Below are 26,612 nucleotides of genomic sequence, written 5' to 3'. Positions count from 1 at the left end.
CTACTCTAAAATTTCTAATTTAGGAAACATTTTTCTGAATAAGGGACCATCACGATCTGATACATTCATATCATGCTAGGCAAAATGACATAAAAAGACACTGTTTGCATCAAATTCAGTATTTCCAGTTTCAACCAAAGAACTTTACTTTTTTTTTTTTTTTTCCTTTTGACTACATTGCAAACATGTTTCTAACAACACAAAATGGTCAGTAATATTAGTTTTTCTACTGCATACTGGTACAAACTACAAAATTATTTTATTTTTATAACTTGGAAACATAACATGTGCATCTCTACAAAGTCCTGGAAATAATGCTTCTTGCGTAATCTGGCACTGTTGTTTGTATTTGAAGTAATGCAGCTGTTCACAAATACAAAAACAAGGTGCCATGATAATTTGATTTAATAAAAAATTTGTAGGACATTAAGTGATGTTTGGACTGGAAAGCAAATAACCCTTTCTACACCTATAAAACAGGCTTTTTCCTTAACGTTATGTGACACCTGACACATTTGAAAACACAATACTCACAGAAAATAAGCCAAATCTATAGGGAAGTTGCACATTTCCAAAAATATATTTTTAAGAGCACACAATAAACACAGAATTAATTGTTTAGACAGAGAAACCAGAAGTGCAAAATATACTAAGCATGTCACTGATATTCTCTACATTAAATGTGAATACAGACAAAGCCACCTAAAAGCAGCTTTTGAAATTCATTTGATAAACAAAACAAAACAAAAACACACACACGCAGGCATGCATGCATGCACACTTGATTCTTCATTCATCAACAACTCCATCAAACTAGCCAACCGCTTTGATCTTGACTCTGATGCATGCATTCAAAACAAAGTGTCCAAAAGTGCATTTTATACTCACTCATATCGAACTTTTAACTTTTGCAGACTTCTTATTTCCAGTTTCAATGAGCTTGTTAAATTTTCATTTTATTTGATTCCTTTCCTAAAGTGACATTCACCCATTACACATTTTATTTATGTATACCCCCTAGCTCAGTTGTGCCAAGGTTTTATTTCGTCGCGGCTGTGCCCTTATTTTGTTGGATGGTAATAAATGATTTTATATCTAAATACTGGGGAGAAGCCAAAATGAGACAAACAGCAAAGGAAGAGGAAAAGAAAAGAGAAGAGAAAGGGTGGGAGGGAGAAACTTAAATTAACAGGGGGAATAACTTTGTCAAAAAACTGTAAAACACACACACACACACACACTAGAAATATTCTAGCAAAACTGGAAAAGTTAGCAGATATGCAATTCAAAAATGATAGCTAATGGTAACCAAGCATTCTGGTATCTAGCCAAAGCTATTGGCCGCAACTTTTGCCCATCTCTGATCCCACCTCTGTCAAAACCAGTTGGTTCTGTTGTCACTTCAGCCAAGGATAAAGCTGGCCTGCTAACATTGCATTTTTCTTCCAACTCCTGTATTCACAATCTTGGTAAAACACCTCCCACCATTCTCAACATGCTCCATTCAGTGCCTCCTGTGGTCTTTCGTCAAAAGGATGTCAGAAGGATTTGATGAATCTTGATGCTAAAGCTCCAAGTCCTGATGGTATTTCTCCACTTATTCTCAAAACCTGTGCTCCTGAACTTACTCCTGTTTTTTGCCACCTTTTTTCACTTTCTTATTCCAAAGAATGTTTTTCCTTCTGCTTGGAAATATGCTCCTATCCAGCCAGTTCCTAAAAAGGGTGACAAATCCCTCCCATCCAATTATCGCCCCATTGCAATTACTTCTATCCTTTCTAAAGTAATGGAGAAATCAATTAACTGCCAACTCAAACTACCTAGAAACTTTCCGTCTGATCAATGATTGCCAGTATGGATTCCGTCAGTGTCGATCAACTGATGATATTCTGGCTTGTGTTACCCATTTATGGACAAATTCAATGGAAAAGTTCGGTGAAACACAAGCAGTTGCTCTTGACATCTCAAAGGCTTTCGATAGTGTTTGGCATAAAGGTCTCCTAAACAAGCTTCCATCTTATGGTTGGCCAACTGTTTTTTGCAATTGGTTATCCAGTTTTCTCTCTGATCACTCACTGAGGGTGATGGTAAATGGCTCTCTGTCCACTAACTTTTCCAGTAATGCTGGTTTCCCCCAAGGTTCAGTTCTTTCCCCCACTCTTTTCCTCGTATATTAATGACCTTCTTCCATTGACTGGAAATCCTATCCATAGTTTTGCCGATGATAGCACATTGCATTCCACTTTCCAGTTAGAGAAACCTTGCCCTACTCAATCAGCTATATCTTCTCAAATATCCACTACCAATTCCTTAAATGCTGATCTCCAGGTAATTCTCCAGTGGGGCAAAGATAACTTTTGCAAAAAGGATTCTTCTGCTCCTATGCTTATCTTTGGCGACACTCCAATTTCTAGGCAAAATGATATATCTCTTTTGGGGATTATCCTGACTTCTAATCTCTCTTGGCACAAGCACATTACAAATATTGCTTCCTCTGCATCTAAAAAATTTGGTTTTCTCTTTCGCTCACGGCATTACTTTATTTCTAAATAGTTGTTCACTCTGTAAAAATCACAAATCTGTCCTGCCATAGAATATTGTTCCCACATCTGGGGCAGTGGCCCCAAAACCTCTCTCGGGCTTCTAGATTCCATTATGAAGAGGGCAGTTAGGTTAATTAATGACTCCTCTCTAACAGAATCTCTCCACTCATTGTCTCATAGATGTACTGTTTCTGCTGCATGCCTTTTCTACAGATACTTCCATGGGCACTGTTCTTCTGAATTGGCTTCTATAATTTCCACTCTCTCTTTCAAAACAGTCTGAACATGTGCTGCCACCAGCCGACATCCATTTACTGTCCAACTTCAAACTCACAGAACCAACTTTTCATCTTCCTTGTTTATTGATTCAACTGCCATTTTCTGGAACAACCTTCTTTCGTATGTATTTCCTGAAAATTACAGTCTACAGAAGTTCAAGTCTAATGTCAACAAATATCTTCTTTCGTCTTCTCAACCTCCAATCCAAGCATGGTATTAAGTACTATAGGTTCTAATTCCTCTCGTGTTTGGGGTTTTTAGGGGAAAAAAAAAAGAAAAAGAAAAAAGTAATATATTAATTTCTGATACTTACAGGTCCCACACTCGACGGGGCTCCATAATCATCTTCATCGTCTGATAGTGGAAAATTCATAGGCTTGTGATTCATTTCAACATCTTCCGGCCTCTGCGGATGATCAACTTCTACTTCCTTTTCTTGTTGTGGTTGCTGCTGCTGTTCCTCCTCTTGTTCTTCTTGTCTCTCTTCTTCCTTCTCCTGCTGTTCTTCTTGCTTTTCTTCTTGCTGAACTACTTCATGTTGACTTTTAGGTTGGTCTTCTATAGGAGGTAAGGATTCAATAGGTTCAGGTTCTAGCTGTTGCTGCAAATTGAAAGTAAAAAGAACCAGACAATTTTTTAGAATATATGGTTATTCATATAATAAAAAAGATTCCTAAACTAGCAATAGCTTTTAATTTTTAATCATTTCAAAATTTGATTTGTACATACAACATTATGTACAAATCAAATTTTAATGAAATTGAGATGTTTGATGACAAAATGAACACACCAAGCTTATTTCTAATCAGTAAATTAATCAGAAATAAAATTGATTTCAGTCATTACCAATGGTTACCAGTGATGCAATGCTAGAAACCCACCAGCAGTGGAATGGTTGAAATCTCACAACATGCCTTAATTTAAATTAAATTGATAAAGTAGGTATAGGCTTAGTGAGTGAGACTGAACAGTGTGAGATTAGCAATACCGAATTACAGATAATTGTTTATTAGAAAAACTTTCAAGCCTAAAGGGAAACAAGACTACTGGATTTGATGGCATATTATTCTAATTACTCTAAAGGCAGCAGGCTATGCAGTACATTGAACCATTAAGGTTAATTATCACTGGATTCAGGATAATTGCCAATGTATCACTAATATATAAGTTAAGAAAAACCAGGCCCATTCGTTACAATTACAAGAGTGAAGTTGGTAACTACATATATATCAGTCAGTCTAACTTCAGTAGTAGGGAAAATCATGGAGGCAATGACCAAGAGTGAAATATAGTCTTCAGACAAAAATGAAGTTCTGAAAGAAACACACAGTTTTGTAATGGGAAAATCATGCTTAACCAACTTGGTCAGATATAGACACGGGCACTCATGAATGTAGGAAATAAATTTGACATAATTTGGATTTTAGCAAAGAATTTGACTCGGTACCTTCGCAAGAAGTTACTATATAAGCTAAAATGCATTGTAATCATGGATAAGATTCTAAGAGGGATTACAGGGTGGCTGCAGTACAGATAGCAGAGGGTTGTGATTAATGGCTACTTTTAAGACTGATCTAATGTTAGAAGTAGATTTTTATAAATAACTGATAATGGGACAGAAGGTGTAATGTCAAAATTGCAGACAACATGAAGACTGTGGTTGCTGATCAGTAACCTTTGACCTCAGCTTCTTTGACCAGTCTTGATGCTAAGAAAGCTCTAGGTCCTGATGGTATTCCTATACTTGTTCTCAAAACCTGTGCTCCTGAACTTACTCCTGTTCTGTGTCGCCTTTTTTCACTTTCTTATTCCAAAAGTGTTTTTCCTTCTGCTTGAAAGTTTGCTCATATCCAGTCAATTCCTAAAAAGGGTGACAAATCCCTCCCATCAGATTATTGTCCCATTGCACTTACTTCTACTCTTTATAAAGTAATGGAGAAATCAATTAACTGTCAACTCTCAAACTATCTAAAAACCTTATATCTGATCAACGATCGCCAGTATGGACTCTGTCGGTGTTAATCCACTGGTGATATTCTGGCTTATGCTACTCATTTATGGACAAATTCAATAGAAAAGTTTGGTGAAACTCAAGCAGTTGCTCTTGACATTTCAAAGGCTTTTGATTGCATTTGGCATACAGGTCTTCTAAATAAGCTTCCATCTTATGGTTTGCCATCTGTTTTGTAATTGGGTATCCAGTTTTCTCTCTGACCACTCACTGCCGGTGATGGTCGATGGCTCTCTGTCTTCTAATTTCTCCACTAATGCTTGTGTTCCCAAAGGTTCAGTTCTTTCTCCCACTCTTTTCCTCTTATACATTAATGGACTCCTTCCATTGACTGGAAATCCCATCCAAAGTTTCGCTAATGACAGCACATTGCATTCTTCAGCTTGAGAAACCATGCCCTGCTCAAACAGCTTCAACTTCTCAAATATCCACTGCCAATTCCTTAAATGCTGATCTCCAATAGTTCTCTAGTGGGGCAAAGATAAATCTTAGACAAATCGTTCTGTAAAAATCTTAGTTGATTTCAATCCTTCTAAAACTCAGACTTGTCTTATATCTCACAAAAAGGATTCTTCTGCTCCTATGCTTATCTTCGATGACATTCCGATTTCTGGGCAAGATCATATATCTCAGGCTTCTAGATTCCATTCAAAAGAGGGCAGTTATATTAACTAATGACTCATCTCTATTGGGGATTACCCTCTCTTCTAATCTTTCTTGGCATAAACACATTAGCTTATATTTTGCTTCCTTTGTGTCTACAAAATTGGGTTTTCTCTTTCGCTCTCAGCATTACTTTTCTTCCAAACAGCTGTTCACTCTGTACAAATTGCAAATGCACCTTACCATGCAATATTGTTCCCACATCTGGGGCGGTGCCCCCAAATCCTCTCTCTCTCAGGCTTCTAGATTCCATTCAAAAGAGGGTAGTTAGGTTAATTAATGACTCATCTCTAATAGTCTCCACTCTCTGTCTCATAGGCATTCTGTTTCTGCTGCATGCCTTTTCTATAGATACTTCCATGGGCATTATTCTTCTGAATTGGCTTCTATAATTCTCACTCTCTCTCTCTCTTCCAAAGCAGTCTGAACACGTGTTTGTTGTAACCAGTCAACATCCTTTTACTGTCCAACTTAAAACTCACAGAACCAAATTTTCTCCTTCCTCATTTATTCATTCAACTTCTGTTTTCTGGAACAACCTTCCTTCATACGTATTTCCTGAAAATTACAATCTACAGAAGTTCAAGTGTAATGTCAACAAATATCTTCTTTCATCTCACCCTTCAACCCATGCACAGTATTATAGGTTCTAATACCTGTTGTGTTCAGGGTTTTCATTTAAAAAAAAAAAGCAGCACTCTTCAGAATGACTTGGAAGGGCTTCAAAGGATGGTTAGAAAAGTGAAAACTATATTTTAATGCAGTAAAATTTTACACTAGTGGGATGGAACCCCAAAGTAACTTAGGTTGTTGGAGCTAAATTAAATAGAATGGTGATGAATTAAAAACAGCATAGGAAGAAAGCACTTTGAGAGTCATGATACAGTCAAACATGAAGTTCTCTGAGAGGCAGACAGATAGGTAGCAAAGAAGGCCACAATGCCCTATCAATGATTTATCAAACATTTGCTTGTAGAAATAAGAAAGTCACTATCTCATTGTATAAGGAAATTGCAAGACTACCCCTTTGACCTTACCAAGCCACTTGGTAAGATCAAAATGGCACCTGTATGAGAAAAGATTTTAACAGAGAAAGGAAACTTTTTCTGTTAAAATCTTTCTTATAATCTAGTAGTTAAACCACAAAATGAAATAACCATGATTGTGTAGTGCTTCCAATTATAACCAATAGATGAATATCAATATCCAATTATAGAATAATATATATATATTATCAATTATTATTAATAATATTATATACATTATGTATATAATATATTAAGTTACTAATACTGTATAAGTCACACTTGTCTAAGTAGTGGTATAACCATGACTGAAATATCTGGTTTGGAAATAAGTTTAAATTAAAAAAAAATCACTACTTTGCTTGCTATAATTAAATTTGAATACAGCAAAAGCAAAATGATCCTTCACAGTTTGGGAAGCTACAAATTACAAATAACTAAAAATATAAAAACAGGACTTGATTTTTAACCTGGATGTAAGTTAAGCATTAATTTAAAACAAGTATAATAAAATAAAATAAATATATGAAAAAAAAAAAAAAAAAAAAAAAGTAACAATTACAGCAAGAAGATTAGAAAGCTTTATAAGGAAATATACCAAGTACTTGTGATATTCAAATTTCAGTTGATCATTTCATAAAATAGGTACAGATCCCATTAGCTAGTGATAAAATTTTAAAATTAGCTTGCTGGCTACATTTCTAGATTTGTGCTGAATCCTGTCTGCAGGACAAGAAGTCTCACGGATCATCTTCAATCATTCTGTAGGACATCAATGGGTCTTCTTGGACTGCAAACAGAATTCAGCACAAATCTAGAAACACAGCCAGCAAGATAATTTAAGTATAGCATTTTGTGGCTAAGTAATGGGATCTGTACCTTCTACTTTATGAAACAAACTAAATTCCAAATATCAAGTGGCTTCAGTGCATTTCCTTACTTGAAATCTTAACACATATTTTGTGTTTATAGTGCACTGCACCAAAATCTGATGGATGGAGATGTAGGGTAATTTCAATGAAGTTGCTAGACTCAACTCACAGGAAGAAAAAGATATATCTACTGGCAAAAAAGCTTTGAGCATTGGGAATCAGTCTAATAATTAACTTTTAGGCAGAATAAGTAAAACCAATTTTAATACTTAAATGTAAAGATAAAAACATCCATAAAATAGAGGAGCTTTTGGAGCTGTATGCTCCTCTGTCAAAAGAATAACAGTAGTTCATAAATGCCATGAAATAACAGGAATGCAACCATTTGGACTCATGACAATAAACACACTCATGACAATAAACATATCATAGTCAACAGAGGAAAGAAAAGAGAGGGGAAGAGAAAATGGATGGGCCACAGAAATCATTTCTGATTTCTCCAAGTTATCAACGGACAAAGGCAAGATCTATAAAGACAGATTCTATAACAGTATGTATATGTTGTTATAATCAACATTAGGACAATGTACAAATATGAAAGCCTAGAAGCAAAAACACATTTGATAATTTTGGGCATAGTCAACTATTTCAACCTTGTGAGGAAAAAGTCGAGCTAGCTGGTCACACCAGTAGTGCTCTAAGAGGCTATGAAAGAAACACGCTGCATTGGTTGGGACATAGACTGTATTGCTAAGTCTGCATAGAGGACAGACAAAATTAGCAGACCAAATAGCTCCCTCATATTTGGATACCCAATACAATAAATTACTAATGTGGAAATCACTCATGGTAAGCTATCCCAGTCTGCATAAACAGTGGGATGAGGGTCTTAATCCATTTGATGATAGACTGGAGTCTTCTGTCAGGAACATGAACGTGTGTGTATATGACAGTTGTGCAGCATCCTGGCAAGGTCCAGACAGTGGAGAAGATAAGCTGTTGCAGCAAATTCAGAGAGGGGAAGGAAAACTAGATGCACTTGACATAATGCCAATAATTTTAGGAGGTCAAAGTGTTGCTGAGGCAAGAGAACTTGGTGAGATGTAAACACAATCAGGCCTTCTTTTACCTCAGAACACTTCATAGTCTTTCTCCAAGAATCATGGCTGGAATGCAACCACAACAACTAACAGGGAACAAAGCAGTGTCATATAAAAATGGCACTGATAAATAACTGAGTCATAGTCTGAGAGATCACCCACACATGTATCAGTGCTGTTGGAGGAAGAAATATTGTGAGGAAATAAACCAAACTGCCATTTACAGGTTATAGCAAGCTAGCTTGATGTATTCTGAAAATAACATTCCCAATTATTTCACAAGTTTTACAATATAAAATAATCATGAAGGTCAATAAAACTTACCATTGACTGTGATTCTGATATCCTATCAGACATTTCTGGCTGAACTTCTGTTGGGGCAAGCTCCTGAGACATTAATGGCTGTGGTACAGGTGGCAGAGTCTCAGAAAGTGAATGTATCGATTCAGGCATGGGTTGTGGTGGCGATGGCAGTGATACCGGTAGTGACACTGGTGGTTGAGGAAGGGGCTGGGGTACAGGCTGAGTTAGCTGTAGGACAGACTGTGGAGGGGGAAGAATAGGCTGTGATGATGATTGGGACATTGGTGGCATTAGTGACTGTGGTGGAATTACTGACTGGGGAACAGGCTGTAAAGGCATAGGTTGCAACGATTGGGATAATGACTGAAGCGGCTGGGACATCGGCTGTAGAGACTGGGATAAAGACTGCAGAGGTTGATGTAACTGTTGTAGTGGTTGGGGTAAAGGTTGCAGGGTCTGAGAAAGTGGCATAGAAGAAACATGCTGAATTGGTTGGGGCATTGACTGTAATTGGTGAGGCATAGGTGGTGGCATAGACTGTAATGGCTGAGTCTGCACAGATTGTAGTGACTGCTGTAACGATTGCATAGTTTGTGTAACAGGTGCTAATGACTGTGATGTAAGTGGCAGCTGCTGTGACAATGCCTGAGACATTGGAGGCATCACTTGGGTTGACAGAGGTAACTGTTGAGGTATGTGAGGAGAAACAAGTAGAAGCTGCTGAGAAACCTGAGGCATAGTTGTAGTAGAAGATTCTTCAGCAGACAAGTTTGGAAACATTGGTAGTGACATATCTAAGTGGGGATGATGAAGACTCTGCTCTGAAAGGTGCCGTGGATTTTCAACGTGAAGAGAATCCATGTGAGACATATTTGGTACAGGTTCCATTTCTCGCCTACGTTTTCTAGGGTGATCTAAAAGAAAAAAAATAAAAAATTATAACTTCTAATTAAAAAAAAACACAAAAGACATAAAATAAACAGTCAAATATAAACATTTAATAACAGTGTAAAAAAACTCAGTAGTGTATTTTTATCATGCTGAGTTATCATTTAACTATGCACCAAAGAAATATATTTATTAAATTTATAAAATCAAATTATATACATTATTTTCACTTCTTCATTTCAAAGTTACTGTAGATACTTGAGTACAAGTCAGCTTCAAGTATAAGGTGACCCCTACTTTTTGGTCTTGAGAAGTCAGAAAATGTACCAATCCATGTACATGTCAATATTAGAAAAAATTAGAAGAGGGCACAGGCCAACACTGCCCAATTTTGTATATTCCGGCATAACGAAATGGGTGAATTGTGCAAAACTATATGAATCAAAATCTTGTTTGATAGTAAGTGAATGGAATATTTATGTTTATTACTAATGATAATTATAGTTCTAACCATGTCTACAGTAATATCAAGAATGTTGTCAATAGAATGGGTGAATTTAAATTCTGGATAGGACAACTAATGCTGACATAACAGAAACGTGGTGCCACACAGAAATTGGGGATGATGAGTTCCACTATGGTATGTATGATCTAATTAGGAAAGAGAGGGAAGATAGAAGTGGTTGTGGGGTCATACTTCTTATCAAAACCAGCCTGAGCATGAAAAGAGCTTTTGCTAATCAGAAGTTACACCTGCCAAAATAGAATCTGTGTGGTGCAAGTTAGTTGGAAGCAAAGGTATAATGAAAATGGGAGTAATTTACAGACCAGAAGATTGTGCAGTGTAAGACAAGAGTCTCCACATGCAGATGGAATGGGCAAGCAAGTGTGAATATCTTGTTATGGGTGACTTCAATCTGCTCCTAACTGGTTGGAATAAATGGAAGGGAACTCACCACGGGGAAAATTTTTTATAGTAAATTAAATGATTATTATTTGTACCAGCATGTTAGAGAAAATACCAGGGGTAAGAATATTCTTGACCTTGTCATTACTCATAAATCATATATCACAAGGTAGTGATCATGCAATCAGTTGGAAGATGAAGAAAGATATTGCAGTAAAGGCAAGGGGTTTTAATTTCAGAAATGGAGACTACAGCAGTATAATAGCTACATGGCTATTAATTGGGCAGACTGCAGAGGGAGGGTGAATATATATTAGAACAATGGAATACTTTTAAAGCAATAATTGCCGCTGTAGCTGAGTTGTCAGGCACGCAGGTGCATAAGTACACATGCCGTGAGTCACCGGGGCTCAAGCCCGTGGCTGCTGAATACGGTGCTGTTTCTAGTATTCTGTGAACTCCTCTGACTGTTTGGTTGTCTTGGAGTATAAACAGAAATCATGGAAGCCATGAATGCATATACACCATTAAGAAAATATGGCATAAGAAGAATGCAGAGATAGATGAATTTGGACCTTGCCAGTCTAATGGAGCAGAAAAAAAAGTTGCATGGGAAAGTTAGAGAGCAATGAAAAGTACTGAAGTCTACAATAACTACAAGTTGATCTGGAAAAGCTACATGGCTATTAATTGGGCAGACTGCAGAGGGAGGGTGAATATGGTTAGTTGGAGGCCAAAGCTGAGTATAAGAGGGCACTGGCTAAAGAGACAAAGAATGGAAACAAGGAGTTTTTCATGTATGTGAATACAAAGAAGAAAACAAATTAAATCAGACTCTTGTGTAATTAGTGTGGGTCTTGGATAACCCAGCTGGTGAGTTAAATAGGTATTCTGCATCAGTCTTTACTGACAAAAGATTCTTAACACAGAGGAGAAGCTGTGAAAGTGAGGTTGAGCCACATGCAATTAGTGATTTTGAAATTACAAATGGCTGTTTATTAGGAAGACTTTCAAACCCAAAAGCAAGTAAAGTTCCTGAAATTCATATTTATTTTTATTTTAAATTTTTTAATTTCTTTTTTAAACTTTTTAATTCATTTTATTTTTATAATTTTTATTACTTTACTATTTTATTTTATTGCTTATATTTTTGAACGATTGGACATTCAGTACATGACACTTGAGGGTTGCTGTGGTTCACACTCAGTCATGGCTAGCCTCCTCGTGGCGTAGTTGGGTATCAGGACACACCTTCCTGGTAACAAAGTGGCCAGAACCAACTAAACACAATAACAAACACATACAAAGCACAAACACAGCATTATGCATTTCTAGCCTTTCTGCAGAGTTTCTGTATCATCACATTGTACCACAGTGGAGGTTGAACTAATATTTGAGAGCTGCCTTACATAAGATACTATACATATCTACATGTGGTCTTCTGTTAAACAGAAGTTAGATGAATTTTAAACAATCTTAATATCAAGAAAGCTCCAGGTCCTGATGACATTTCTTCACTTGTTTTCAAAACCAGTGCCCCTGAGTTTACTGCTGTTCTGTGTCACCTTTTTACACTTTCTTATTCCACTGGGACTTTGTTGCTAATATAATTAAAATAGCTAAATTAGTTTTTAATTGAATAACCTAACCAAAAAAGCAAATCTGTTATTCACTGAAAACTTAGGGCACCACTAATACAGTTGTTTCTGGATCCTCATCAGTTTCAATTGGCAACCATATAAAAATTCTCAAAAAATACAAAGGGTACTAGGAAAGTTTTGCAATATGACGCAATAATGAATCACAGGAAGCTGCTTGTTGCTGCATGTTGAGACATGTTCATACGTGCATAGTAGCCGCCGCGGCAAGTCGATGGGCTCAGTTATTCATTAGTAGTGAGAGTGTAAAGTGCTTGCGATGGCATCGTGGTCACGAAATGAGATAAGGACAGTTTTGCGGTATAATTTCGTGCGTGGTTTAACCATAGACCAGTGCTTAGAAGAAATGACTCTTGCACTAGATGATGATTGTCCACATCGTACAACGATATTCAGGTGGTATAGAGAATTCCGAAGGGGAAATTTCACTCTGGAGGATTCTGAGAGGCCGGGAAGGCCACGAACGTCAGTTACGGAGGAAAACGTTACTGCTGTGAGGAAAATGCTTGACGAAAACAGGCGAGTGACCTACCAACAGATAGAGGATACTTTGGGCCTAAATGCACCAGCAATTCGTTCGATTCTGCAAGATCATTTGCACGTGAAGAAACTTTGTTCTCTCTGGGTGCCGCATCAACTGACTGAAGAGCAGATGACACGACGTGTGACTTGGTGCCGGGAGATGTTAAAAAAGTTTGATAAGGGACAATCTCGGTATGTGAACAACATCGTGACAGGTGACGAGACTTGGCTGTACTATTACGATCTGCCGACCAAGGCTCAAAACAAAGTTTGGGTCTTTGATGATGACAACACACCCGTAATTGTCAGAAAATCCCGATCTGTAAAGAAGAAAATGATAGCTGTATTTTTCAAATCGAGTGGAATTGTGGAACGTGTCGTTTTGGACACGCAGAAGACAGTCACAGCTAAGTGGTATACTGAACAATGCCTGCCTAAAGTCATTGGATCTATGAAGAACCTGCGGCCAAAGTCAAGAATGGACACCTGGTACCTCCATCACGATAATGCTGCAGCTCACCGCGCCAAAGCCTGCACCGAATATTTGACCACGACAGGACTGAAACTTGTCGAGCCCCTCCCTACAGTCCAGACCTTGCTCCCTGCGACTTTGCACTGTTCCTGCATGTGAAAATGAAGCTAAAAGGGAGGCGGTTTTCCAGTGATGAGGACCTTCTACGGGCTTGGGACAACGAGTGTGCTTTACTCCCTAGTGAAACTTGTCAGAACTGGTTTAAAGATTGGTTTCGGAGGATGGAGAGGTGTATTGAATGTAGAGGAAATTACTTTGAAAAAATTAAATAAACAAAGCTGTATTGCAAAACTTTCCTAGTACCCTTTGTATATTGGGTCTAAACAAGCAAAATACCAAGCAGTGTGAAGAAAAACTATGGATTAAAAATGCAATGAAAGTTACATGAATAATATTCACATAATTTATTTTCCATTTTCTTTCAAATCTGCATAAACATGTAGCACTTATTAACACATAAGCATTGATATACATATCAATGCTTTGAAGCGCACAAACTGACAAGATTTGATGCAGTGGTTTCCTGTTGATTTTCTATGTTTCTAATTTTTCTGCTCCAGCATCTGTTCTCACACTAATCTGCATGTTATGCAGGCTGTAAAATGGCAGAATAACTCACAGGGAAAAATCCTACTGTCTCCCTCTGCCCAAGATGAACTTATTGATCAACTGCTCACTTACATTTTTATAATTAAAAGTGCTAGAAAAAAAATCAAATGTGGTGGGATGGAATAGTTTTTAAAAAGACAATGAAAAGTTACTTATCAGTAAAATGAACAACAAGACTATGTGCCTCATCTGTGTAGTACAGTTCATTTATGAAAATTCCAAGGGAAGATCTTGCATGTCTGTCTCCCAGACTTTGATGATGCAAAGGGCCTCACAATAAGCTCTGTGCATTATCAATTGGGGTTACAAGTGGGAGGTTACAAATTACAATAAATATTCTATCACATATGCAATGAGAGACGTTGTGGCAGTAAATCTATTATGTCAAAAAATTTCCAAATCTAACTGGATATGGCTGATGCCTGTGACCTATGACCTTTAGAAGTAGCACTGCATGGATTCTGTCCACTTTGTTCAATGTATATAATTAAAATTGGAGTTTTCACGATCAATAAATATCTTTATGACTATTTCTTGTTTCAAATAATTTCAAATAATTTGTGCAGTGTAAGACAAGAGTCTCCACATGCAGATGGAATGGGCAAGCAAGTGTGAATATCTTGTTATGTCTCTAATTATAACACAGTCTGCTTGAATCAACAAATTGTATAGTACATTTGCAATTAGCACTATACAAATTACCAACACTGGTAGTATCTTTTTTTTTTTAGGGATAACGTTTGCCGCTTAATAGTTCCATAGGTAGCATACATTAATATTGCTGTCATAAGCCTTAAAACCACTCACTTTTACAGATATATATAGTGAAATAAAATTCTAGATAAACAGGTAATACTGTTTATCATATTACCTTATGAAAACATTAAAAATGTTTACCTTGTCTCTGTGGGTATTAGGACTTTCGTGACCAGATATACTTTGCACATCATTTTAAATAATTTAGGTCCTGCATTGTACAAAGTGTATTTAAGAAATTATCACTCTGAATTATATACAGACTATAAATATAAAGAGTAGGATGAAAATTCCAATATGGTGACAGTTTTTTTCATACATCTGTAATTTTTCAAGAGTTGTGATGTGTTAAATTAATGCCTATTTTTAAAATGTCAACATCGGCAACTGATAAAATCTATGTCTAAATGGATACTGATTTTTTAAGTTTTTATTAAATCTCATACAACATCAAATATACCAAAACTTACATGCATCCTCATCATCTTTCCCTTGTTCACATTCATCTAATTCCATTCCATCATCTTCAGCTCCAAACTCTTCATTATCCACAGATTTGGTTGTCAGATGACGTTGATACATCTAAAATAACCAAACCACCAGAAGTAAGACCAAATTAATTTATAGGAATCCTCAAAACAAGTAAAAGTAAGTTATTAGTCAATAACTCCAGATGAGGCTGGTACAGAAAAATTTTAATAAGAAATTACTCCAAATGCTACTACATTTACCATAAACATCTAGTGCTAGTATTAGTACCAGCTATATGGTGTGAGAAAGCCTAGGATTTTGTTAGTGCTATATTTATGGTTAAATTGTCCCCTTATGAAATTAATTAAACAGCTGCTGCACTTCAGAATATTGTCTGAAAAGGCTGAAGATATAAATATTAACTGGAGAAAGGTCTAAGCTGTTACGGATATAGATACCATTGCATTCCATAAACCACAATCTTCAATGATTTTTCTGCACATAGGTAAACACAATGGCCCTCCCAGTCCAGGAGTTTCCATCAATGAGCAGGCATCGAGAGAAGTGTCAGAAGTAGGGGGGGGGGAGATGTCTTTTGATTATCAGAGAAGGAAAGCTGGTCTTCTTTGGATAGTCCCATAGGTCACAAAGCTGGCTCTGCTCTTAAAAACATCACAACTGACAAACATAGCCTTCCTCTCTACCAGACATTTGATATCAGATGGCTCAGTGGACTGGCAAACTCTAAACAAATTTTAATGAAAGTGGTATACCTATATTTAGAATTAACACAACATGACATATTGTAAACACAAAATTACAGAATCAAATCAATACAATCGTAGCCATGGCATCAAAAATCGTGGGTACCACGATTTTTGCAATTTGCATGCTATGGCAATTTGCATTTTCTTTGGAGCTGTTCTCGTGTTTTTCCACTTTTGCATGTGAAATCGGTGCCTTCTCTGATATCTTATAAAATATCTGATTAAAATCAGCTGCTATCCATTATGACAGAAATCTGATTGGTTGTTAGGGCTGTTAAGTACAATAAAGAATACCAGTTCTATAATCGACGTCATACAGCTTTTACAAAGATATTGTGAAAATGAATAATAGTTATCTGAACAGATATTCTACTTTCTGTTATATACCACATTTGATAAATGATATTGTGAATTGGTTCTTTTGCAATTTTTTTCTGTTACATAAAACACATATTCAATTAATTAAAATTTGTAAAAGGAACAAATAAAGATAAAGAAGTAGCTGTATACAATATTTTCAAAACCAAAATGGAGTAATGCTAATAGCTTTGTGTTCTTAAGAGTCCATAACTTTTAAGGACACAAAGCTTTTAAGGGACTACAAGAACGACATTTTTGTAGTCTCTAGCTTGTAAACTACTCTGATCTTATGTGGTTATTGTTGTTGTAATGTTTTCAGATTATCAACATCCTAGGCACTATCGCTCCAACGTGTAATGTCTATAGAAAAAGGCCTTTAAGAATTTCTCCAGTTTCAGATGTAATTTGAAACTCAGATTTCTCTAAATTGACAAGTGGCAAAACAGCACACTGCCACCACAGAGAACTATAATGGAGAGAAATTACCTTTTCCAATCAGTTGCTCAAAGATGTAACAAACTATACGGTGCTCTGGCTAAAATTAAAAAAAAAGTACAGTCAAGTTGCTATAATGCACATTATTGCAACGCAAATTTGATCCAACGTGACTGATATATTAGAGAGCAATGCGAGTATAATGCGATTTTCGTGTTGGCTCATGCGCGATTTCGTCTACGAGTAACACTAGGTGAACGTAAAACCCGGCACCGAGCTGAAAGTAGCGACCTGCACAGCAATACATACAAGTTTACAAAGCTTAAAAAATATCAAACATCAAAGGTGTGAGAGCTATATTTCCCATTTACTATAGTTGTATTTGTCGGAGAGACACTGTTGTCATTTGCTGTATTCATGCGCCTCCGTAGCCAGGTGGGAAGGAGCAGCAGTGCGTAGCACACGCTTCTTGATTAGACCGGGGTTCGAGCCCGTCACCACCAAATACGGAAGATGCAGAAAGGTCAGGGAATGACCACCGCATTTCCCGGAGCAATATGGCCTTAGTTGCTAATGCTCCTAAAAAACAAACAAACAAAAAAAACAGCTGTATTCACAAGATAACACGTGATATTGTAGGCCAACTCCTGTTTTCAGGAGCTCACATTTTTCTGTTTGCACAGAAATTTTGTGAGGCGTGAGCAGAGGAGCACATTTCTGGAGGTCATTACCATAAAACAATAAAAATGCAGGCCCTGGTTTATTGGGCTTTTCTGTTAATGCAATCTAATTATAAATGGGTAGTAAACTCGATCTTACTGCATTTGCGATAATACTGATAACTGGAATTCTGTAGGTTTTTAAGTTATTATGGTGAAATGTGTTTCCCCTTCCATGAAATCTTCAATCATGTAAAAAACAAATAAATTTTCAGAATCTTCTCTTCGTTCCTATTTTTTAAGCTTCATAAACTTGTCTCACTTGTACAATTTGTGCGTTCCGTGTTCATCCTTATTGATTGCTTATCTTTTTTACTGTTTTAAATTTTATAATAAAAAAAAAATTTTTTTTTAAAATGTCAGTGAACAGAAATATCAATCAAACAAACTTCATATCTTGTTAAGGTAAACTGCTATATTTACTTTTATATTTATTTATTTATTAGAAATTTAAGATGTTTAAACCTGTGTTAGCAATTTTATTGTATTTCTAACTTTTTTTAGTGTTTCTTACCAGATTGAACTTTTTTTTTTTTTTTTTTTTTTGAGTGCTCAGCCCCTATCCCTATTTTCCCCATAAGCCCTGTTATTTTTAATGTGCAATATACCATAACACTGAGATTTTTAGGAACACATGTACCACGTTATAGCAGAACTGACTGTAAATGAAATAACCTGCAATTAAAGTTAAGAATTCCAATTAGCAAAAGTAGAGCAATGTTATGAATAAAATCAATAATAAGGAAAAACATGACAAAGTATAAAAAAAAGTAAAGCACAAGTACTCCTATCTTTTTATTAACTTATAATTTTACTTACTGGAACTTAACAGTTCTTCATGTATACTTTCTTGGTGATATTAGTATTAGTAATTGGCAGGCCTAAAATTCTTCTTCATAGCATTAACAAAAGAAAACTCAAGTTTTTTTTTGTCATATAGTAAGAAGGGAAAAATTTCTGTTGAGGAATGTAATGGAAGGAAAAATCAAGGGAAGAGGAAGACCTGCAACTAGGTGGAAGAATGGGATCAGTAAACTTCTGGGCATGACACTTTGTGATGCCACTCGTAGAGCACATGATCAATGCAGGTGGAGGAATTTATTGGTGACCACAACAGCTCCTCAGGGAGCTATGTGAATGGAAGAAGAGAAGAATGGCCATATGGTGCAAGGAAGCCTAAGGCTTATGCTGCATTAACCAAACAAAAAAAAAAAAAAAAAAATTGTATATAAAATAAATAATTAATAAATAAAAGAAAGGGAAATAGAAAAGTTATGCATTTCCCTCCAACCAGTTATCCAGCTGACCTTTGAATTTCCCCAAAACTATCAGCCTCAATCACCCATGTAAGTAACTTATTCCCATAATTTATAACCCGCTGACTAAAATAAGACTTCCTGCAATCCAGTCTAAACTTCTCCCCCATAACTTAAATTTATGGCCCCTAGTTCTAAAATCATTTATAACCATGAAAATTTCTTCCACATTCATTTTACTTTTGTCGCTCAGAGTCACACACACCTCAATCAAGTCTCCTCTAAGGGCCTAGTTTCCAAGTTGTGCAACCCACATATTTGAAGTCTTTCCTCATATGGACGCCCTTTTGCGGATCTCACCAGGCAAGTTACTCATCTTTGTACCCTCTCAAGAAGCTTGATGCCTTTATTTTTAGGTGCTGTCTCCATACTTGAACACAGTATTCCAAGTTTGGTCTAACAATAGCCTTATATAATGGGACTACGACATCCTTATCTCTACTAGCAAATGTTTGATAAATCATTGATAGGAAACCATGGGCCTTCCTTGCAACCTGTCTATAATGTTCGGAGAACTTCATATCTGACTGTATTGTAACACCTTTCCTCCACTACTGGCTTTAGTTCAACTCCATCAAATGTATAAGTTACTTTTGGATTACTGTTCCTCAGGTGTAAGAACTTGCATTTTGCTGAATTAAATAGCTGCCACTTTTCTGACCATCCCTGAAGTCTATCTAGGTCCCTCTGAAGAATCATCTCCGCTCCGCTTGGTGAAGATCATTAACTACTATACCAATCTTTACATTATCTGCAAATTTATAAATCGCATCCTCTATCCCTTCATTGATGTTATTAAAAAAAATCAAAAACAAGTGGTCCCAATAATGATGCTTGGGGAACCCCACTTCTTACATTAACCAAATCTGAGGAATAACTATTTATCACAACTTTCTGCCTCGTGCCCTGAAGCCACCCTACTATTCACCTAAGGATTTTCCCTGTGATTCCAACCTGTTCCAGCTTGTAAAGTTACCACTCATGTGGGACTGAGTCAAATGCTTTGCTGAAATCTAAATACACAATGTCGAAATTATTCCCTAAATCCAGCTCATGAGTGACCTTGTAAAAATAGCTAACCAGATTTTTTAAACATGATTTTTGCTTTACAAAACCATGCTGTGTATCTTTGAGAATTCTATTTCTATCTAAATGATCCCGAATTCCACCCTTGATCACTCACTGTCTCAATGATTTTCCTTACTGCTGAAGTTAGAGTGACCGGTCGATAACTTCACTCTTAGAGCCATCCTTATGTATTAGAGATACATTGGCACTTTTTCAATCCAACAGAATCTGTCCTGAATCCAGTAATGCTCTCATAATCAGCCTTAATGGTTCAATGCACTCACTTGCCACGTCCCTTAAAATTATAGGGTATATGCTATCAACCCGTGCTATCCCATGTCCATTACATAAGGGTCCGATCTGATTTGTCTTTCTTTGCATTTATATATGTGAAGAATTTCTTATCCCACTCTTTGCCAGCAATTTCTCATAATCTGCCTCTGTCAGCCTAACCTTTTCTGTGGCACTAATACATTTCAATTAATACAGATTACTGCGTACAGGTCTGGAAGCGTCATTTTAGGAAGGATGTAGAGTTGTTAGAATGAGTACAGAGAAGGGCAACAAGAATGGTGAAGGGAACAAAGGGGTGCTGTTATGAAGAAAGACTTATGTTCTGCAAATTGCAGCTTCTGGAGACTAGGCACCTGTGAGGTGATCTGATTGAGATGTATAAGGCCTTGAATGGATTGAGCAGGCTCAATGCTGATGGAATTCTTCCTCTTGTTCATATTACAAACCTGAGGGGGCATAGATCCAAACTGAGGAAAGACAGCTGTAGGATAGATGTGTGGAAGTTTGGCTTCAGGCAGCAGGTAGTTGACTGCTGGAACAAACTTCCATCTGTTGTGAAAGCTGATAGCTTAAATAAATTGAAGGCAGAACTAAACAAACATTTGGAATGAATGGATCAGTGAAACGGGAAGGGTTTTTTTTTTTTTTTTTTTTTTTGGCTGATGCTGTATAAGCTTTCTTTCTTGCATCATGTGCCTCTACTAATGCTAAAAAATATGGTAATGCTCCCCAGGAGCTTTACTCACCTGTAGGCATGAAAATTTTTTCATTAAATAATCATGTGAAATTTGAATATCATTAATGACTAACATATTTTTCAATTTCACAACCATAATTTCTCATTGACATAAAGGGTTTTTCTTCTGTAAATATTGATGCAAACTAAATGTTGAGTTCAACTGCAACATCAGCTGGGGTATCTAATGCTATCTCACATCCATTACATGAGGGTCCAATCTGATTTGTCTTTCCCTTCTTTGCATTTATATATGTGAAGAATCTCTTATCCCCACTCTTTGCTAGTGATTTCTCATAATCTGCCTCTGCCAGCCTAACCTTTTCTGTGGCACTATTACAGATCAATTTGTAGCTGTTATAGGCTTCAGTACTTTTTATTGCTCTGTAACTTTATACATTTATAACCATATATATGGACAGACTTTATGATTAGAAGTCATTCTTATGTATGTTTAATTAAAATTAAAAAGGGGTAAAAAAACCGAGTGCCAGTTAAATTAAATACTTTTGGATTATCAACATTTTTTAATTATCCATGCTTTCCCTCTCCACCAATTGGCCAGATAATCAGAAATTTACTGTAAAATGGATTCACTTTATTATTTGACTACTACAAGTATTTTGTATACACACGTTGAGATCTATGTAACTGTGAATGCAACTCAGAAAAGATAAGTGTTGTTAAGTGAGTACAACAGTATGTCACACAGAGTGAATTACACACTGCACAAGTCTTCATGTGAAACAGCACTAGCAAAACAAAAATTAAGCAAAATACACAGACATTTTGATTAGTATTAGCCATATGGTGCAACAAAGCCCAGGCTTTTGCTGCACTAGCCAAAACATAAAATAACTATACATTTTTGTTCTTTATATAGGTAACCCATACAGTTAACTTTTTAATTTCCCAAGCTGTCGGCCTCAAACTACTCGCGAAGGTAACTTATACTAGTAATTAACAACTTGCTAGCTACAAACTTCCTACAATCCATTTTAAACCTCTTTCCCAATAATTTTAATTTATGTCTCTGTGTTCTGGAATCATTTATAACATTGAAAATTTATTCATTGATTTTACTATCCCCTCTTAGCACCTTTTACTCCTCAATCAAGTCCTCTGTAAGGTGTCTTGTTATCAAATGCCGTAGCACACATATCAGAAGCCTATCAGTATGTGGATTCCCTTTTGCAGATCTCACCAACTGTGTTCCCCATCTTTAGATCCTTTCAAGAAGCTCTATGCCTTTTCTAGGTAGTTTCCAGTCTCCATATTTGAACACAGTATTCCAAGTACAGCCTTACAACTTATACAGTGGATTACAACTTCTCTGTGTATTATACAAACACTGTTCAAATAAGTCATCAACAGGACATTGTGGATCCTCCTTGCCACCTGTTTACAGTGCATGGAGAATTTCATGTTAAAACAGAGCTGCCATTTTTCTGACCATCAAGCCTATACATGTCATCCCTGCTTGGTGCTGATCATTAACCAACAAAATGTCAACAGCTGAAACAGTTTTCAACTACTCAGCCAAGACAAAAGAATGCCCTAAGAGTTCTAAATCACCTGCTATTAAAACCTCATTACAAATAGCAATTATCATAGAAACCAATTAAACAATAGACAACAATAACCAACAAAGCGGAAATACCAAGTTTACAAAGGATATCAACTGTTTCAAAACACTGAAAATTAGAATAATAATGATTAAAAATATTAACTGTTTTTGTATAGAATTAAAACTTTGCCTCTCCTGCCTACACAGCCACAATCAAAATTCCTTACGAAAACAAAGAGATCATTATTTGCAGAAAGCCATGTTTCAATTAAAACAATAAAATCAAATTTAGAGGTGAAGGATATCTACCAAAAATTAAAAGGATATCTACCAAACTATCTAACTTATTCACCAGGCTTCTAATAATTTGCAATTAGAGCAAGACATTAAAATAAGAGGTAAAACCTTAAACCCCTGCTTCTCCAAAACTAACTTCCCTATCAATCCTAAGTCACCTTTCACTCTGCTCTCAGTAGCATAAAAATTGTAAATGCTTCAAATAAGATAAAATCTCTGAAGACCAGAAACTGCTTTAGAAATGCATATAGATTAACAAAGAAGGTCTAGAATATATTATCATTACTAACAGAATCGCCAAAGCAACTAAGAGGCAAATGTCAATGCAGACTGTGGACTAGTATGGACTTTATCTTAATGTGCCACTTGCAAATTGTATTTAATGTGGAGATTGGCAGAAACTGTCTAGTCAGATCAACAGCATATTCTAATAGGTAAATCTTCCTGTCCTACAATACAAATTTGTTCATGAACAGAAAATGTCATCCTTTCTCCTTACCATTTCATCTTCTAATAAGAACAAATTCAGTACAGGTTTTGCAAAGTGAAAAAGATAACACAACACAAAATGTTATACATGTAGATATATAAGATGAAAGAACAAACATGTATGCATAAGAACAGTGGTTGAAGAGTGTCATTTGAATGTATTCCAAAATAATTCTGTTTAAAAAAAATGATTTTCAACAAAAGTTGAAATTCCATACTCTATTTAATAATAATAAAAAAATAGTAGGTAGTGGGGAATTCAGTTCTTCAAAGTTAAAGGGAAGAGTGTCCACAGAATTGACTGGAAAATAAAGGAACCAAAATAATATGCTGCAAATAGTGGGAAAATGTGAAGAATAGTAATGTAAGTATGGGATATTACTGTACATTACTTCCATGATGTATAAATGAAATTAACTTTTCATTTTATCAGTGTATCATTTAGCTATGATAGACTTTATACTGTTTAGTATAACAAAAACATTATACTACGTCTTGTAGACTAAATTTAAATGTAAAAAATTATTTTAGCATTACCGTATTTGGATATCTTCATTTATTTGAATATCTATACTACCAATAAGACTGGTTTATTTCATAGAAAAACATTAGCATTTTGTAAGAAGAAGTCATGGAAGTGGAAGGATTGTTATTTGGTTTTTAGGAGCATTAGCAACTAAGCCATATTGCTCCAGGATATGAGGTGGTCATTCCCTGACCTTTCCGCATCCTTCGTATTTGGTGGTGACAGGCTCGAACCCTGGTCTAATCAAGAAGCGTGTACGCACTGCTGCTCCTTCCCACCTGGCTATGGAGGCGGGAACTGGAAGGAGGAACTCAATATGAGCTTTAAGGTATTGTTCATGTTATCAGCAGCACTTATAACTCTAGAAAATGACAGGTTGTACAATAAATTACATTTTTAATGTGCAGACCTTTTCTTTTGAATAATCAAGCCATGGAAACATCTTGTTATATTCAAGCTTGACAAAGAAATATTGAATTACTCTAGAGTTTTGTCAATGCCAAACTAAGAAGCACTTATAAGATGGATTCTACTGTTTGTGGATTAATCCTTTTCAACAGTATGTATTTCTCATGTGAGCTCAGTGTAGTTGTTGTTGTTGTTTGGTTTTTAGGAGCATTAGCAACTAAGGCCATTCCGCATCCTCCGTTTTTGGTGGTGATGGGCTCAAACCCCGGTCTAATCAAGAAGCGTGTGCTACGCACTGCTGCTCCTTCCCACCTGGCTATGGAGGCACCTGCTCAGTGTAGTAGATATGTTTCAAAGTCATTTCAGATAAAGTGTCCATCTATATTGGAATTTATCTAGAGATCAAATCAGTGTTAACATACTGAAACATATTGCAGATGCAGTTTGTAATAGATTGCAGTAAGAAATATCTTTGGGGAGGGGAGAACAAAAAATGTGTACCTGTTAGCATCATTTATCCAATTTGAGTAAATTCTCTGGAATTCTGATCTATCAGCTAATGAAATTGAATCACATGAGACATAAATAGATAGAAAATATTACCACATAAAAAAAGAGTAATAAGGTTTTTTTGTTACAATTCTTTTTTTAATTCTGATATGAATTTTGATAATTTAATTCTAAGATTGGACAATCTAGTCAAAATAAAAGCAAATTAGTATTTAAAAAGTAAAGTGTTTGAATTTATAAAGCTTCAAAATTCTACAAAGAAACTACTCCATATAGCCCCCGCCATTGGAAACTCTTGTGCACATGTTCAAAAAATTCACCGGGACAAGTCCATGTATGTTCTGGGAACTCGCTCATGAGAGGGTTAAGGTGCAGAGTGTCTAGATCAGCATTTCACAACCTTTTAAAAACACACACAAAATACTAAATTTTTTCATAACAGTTGGAAACACTGTGTGCACTGTCAGGACGGGTGCGTGTGTGTGCGTACACGCACACACAGACAGACAGAGAGAGAGAGAGAGAGAGAGAGAGAGAGAGAGAGAGAGAGAGAGAGAGAGAGAGAGAGAGAGAGAGAGAAGGAAGAAGAGCAGCCTGTAATTATTACCAAGGATCTTAAGAATCAAGTAGGTATACAATATAGAAAGATGGGGGGGGGGGAGAAACAAACAACGAGACAACTATAATACCACTCCAACATCCACAGTATCACAGTGTCTATTTCCAAATAGACTAAAAGGGAATTTTATTAACTTGTTTCAAGAAAGGCCAGGCAAAAAGACTCTGTGGACTTAGGGGAAGGGGGTTAAAGTAAATTTCTACCTGTTCTTTTCTTATACTGGTTTTTCTTAAACAGTTTACTAATTATTTTATAATTTTATAAATTGTTGTACATACTATACTTCTTTAATCTTAATTACTTATCATTTTTATTATCATACAAGGCAATACATGCCCCAACTCCAATACAGGCTTAAACGGATTTGTATTGTGTAATTATAAGAAAACATATGTTAAAGAGTTGGTCTGCATGCATTATATGATGAAAACTTGAAACAATGCACAGGGAAAACCCTACACCTCTGCCCAAAACTGGCTAACTATGAAATTAAGTTTAAGAATTTCCTCTGCCCATTAAGAGGATAAAAACTTATAATAGCTATTTGGAATTTGATATGTGGTAGGAATTGTATATATAAAAAAATTATTTCTGAAATCTTGTTGATTTTTAGAGTTAGCAGTTTTCAGAATGTTGTATTATCAATATTCTATTCACTGAGCTGAATTGCAAGTTTTAATTTTTTAAAGTCAACACAATGTGTGTGGGTAAAAGATTGCTTCAGATTGAAATCTGATATATACACATATAATAATTTAATACTATTATTAACGAAGTTTTTAACTATTATTTACATAACAGAAACTTTAATGTTAAAAATTTATAGTTAAAAAAATTACTAACCTTTGTCAGAACCTGTTATGTGTAGCATGAATAGAAAGTTTTTAGAATTAGTATTTTGTAATCACCAGTACATCATTATCTCTCTCTCTCTTTCTCAGACTCTCATGCAGACACAAAGGATGAGAAATTTAAAACACTTATTTGAATAAGTTATTATTATTATACACCTACCACCAAAGGTGGATGGTCGTTGATATCCCATTAAAATCTTTATTTCCTCAATAGAGAATAAGTGCTCATTCATATTTAAATTTAGAGAATGTATTTTTAAACCACACATCATGAAATAAATACGGTGATACAAAAATGTTAAGGAATTTTTTCCTACTAATCACATTTTCAAATGACTTCCTCCCAATTACTGTTTCTCATTTCTGATAAATCAACTAGTTTGATAGTTTCTATATATACAATCTTCATTAAAAATTTAATTACCTCTATATTTTTATAGAATGGAAAGCATTATACATCATTTTACAGTCTATATGCTTCTATTCTTTCAGATCAAGAATTTATTCT

At 35.8% G+C, this 26,612-nt stretch overlaps 1 protein-coding gene across 1 annotated transcript in view; it reads right to left on the bottom strand.

Annotated features, from left to right (window-relative positions):
- LOC150077776 (uncharacterized) overlaps positions 1–26,612 on the bottom strand; it is a 172,832-nt gene that overhangs the window by 19,546 nt on the left and 126,674 nt on the right. Inside the window, exons 9-11 of the mRNA XM_090384362.1 lie at positions 15,139–15,250; positions 8,818–9,710; positions 3,136–3,423 (exon numbers count right to left, since the gene is read on the bottom strand). Coding sequence (XP_090240488.1) covers positions 3,136–3,423; positions 8,818–9,710; positions 15,139–15,250 — 1,293 coding nt within the window. The remainder of the gene's footprint in view (positions 1–3,135; positions 3,424–8,817; positions 9,711–15,138; positions 15,251–26,612) is intronic.

This window comes from Mastigoproctus giganteus, chromosome 11 (genome assembly GCF_048544385.1).
Source record: "Mastigoproctus giganteus isolate SK-2022 chromosome 11, ASM4854438v1, whole genome shotgun sequence".
In the NCBI taxonomy this organism is placed as follows: Eukaryota; Metazoa; Arthropoda; class Arachnida; order Uropygi; family Thelyphonidae; genus Mastigoproctus; species Mastigoproctus giganteus.
This window is presented reverse-complemented; position numbering and strand designations above follow the sequence as displayed.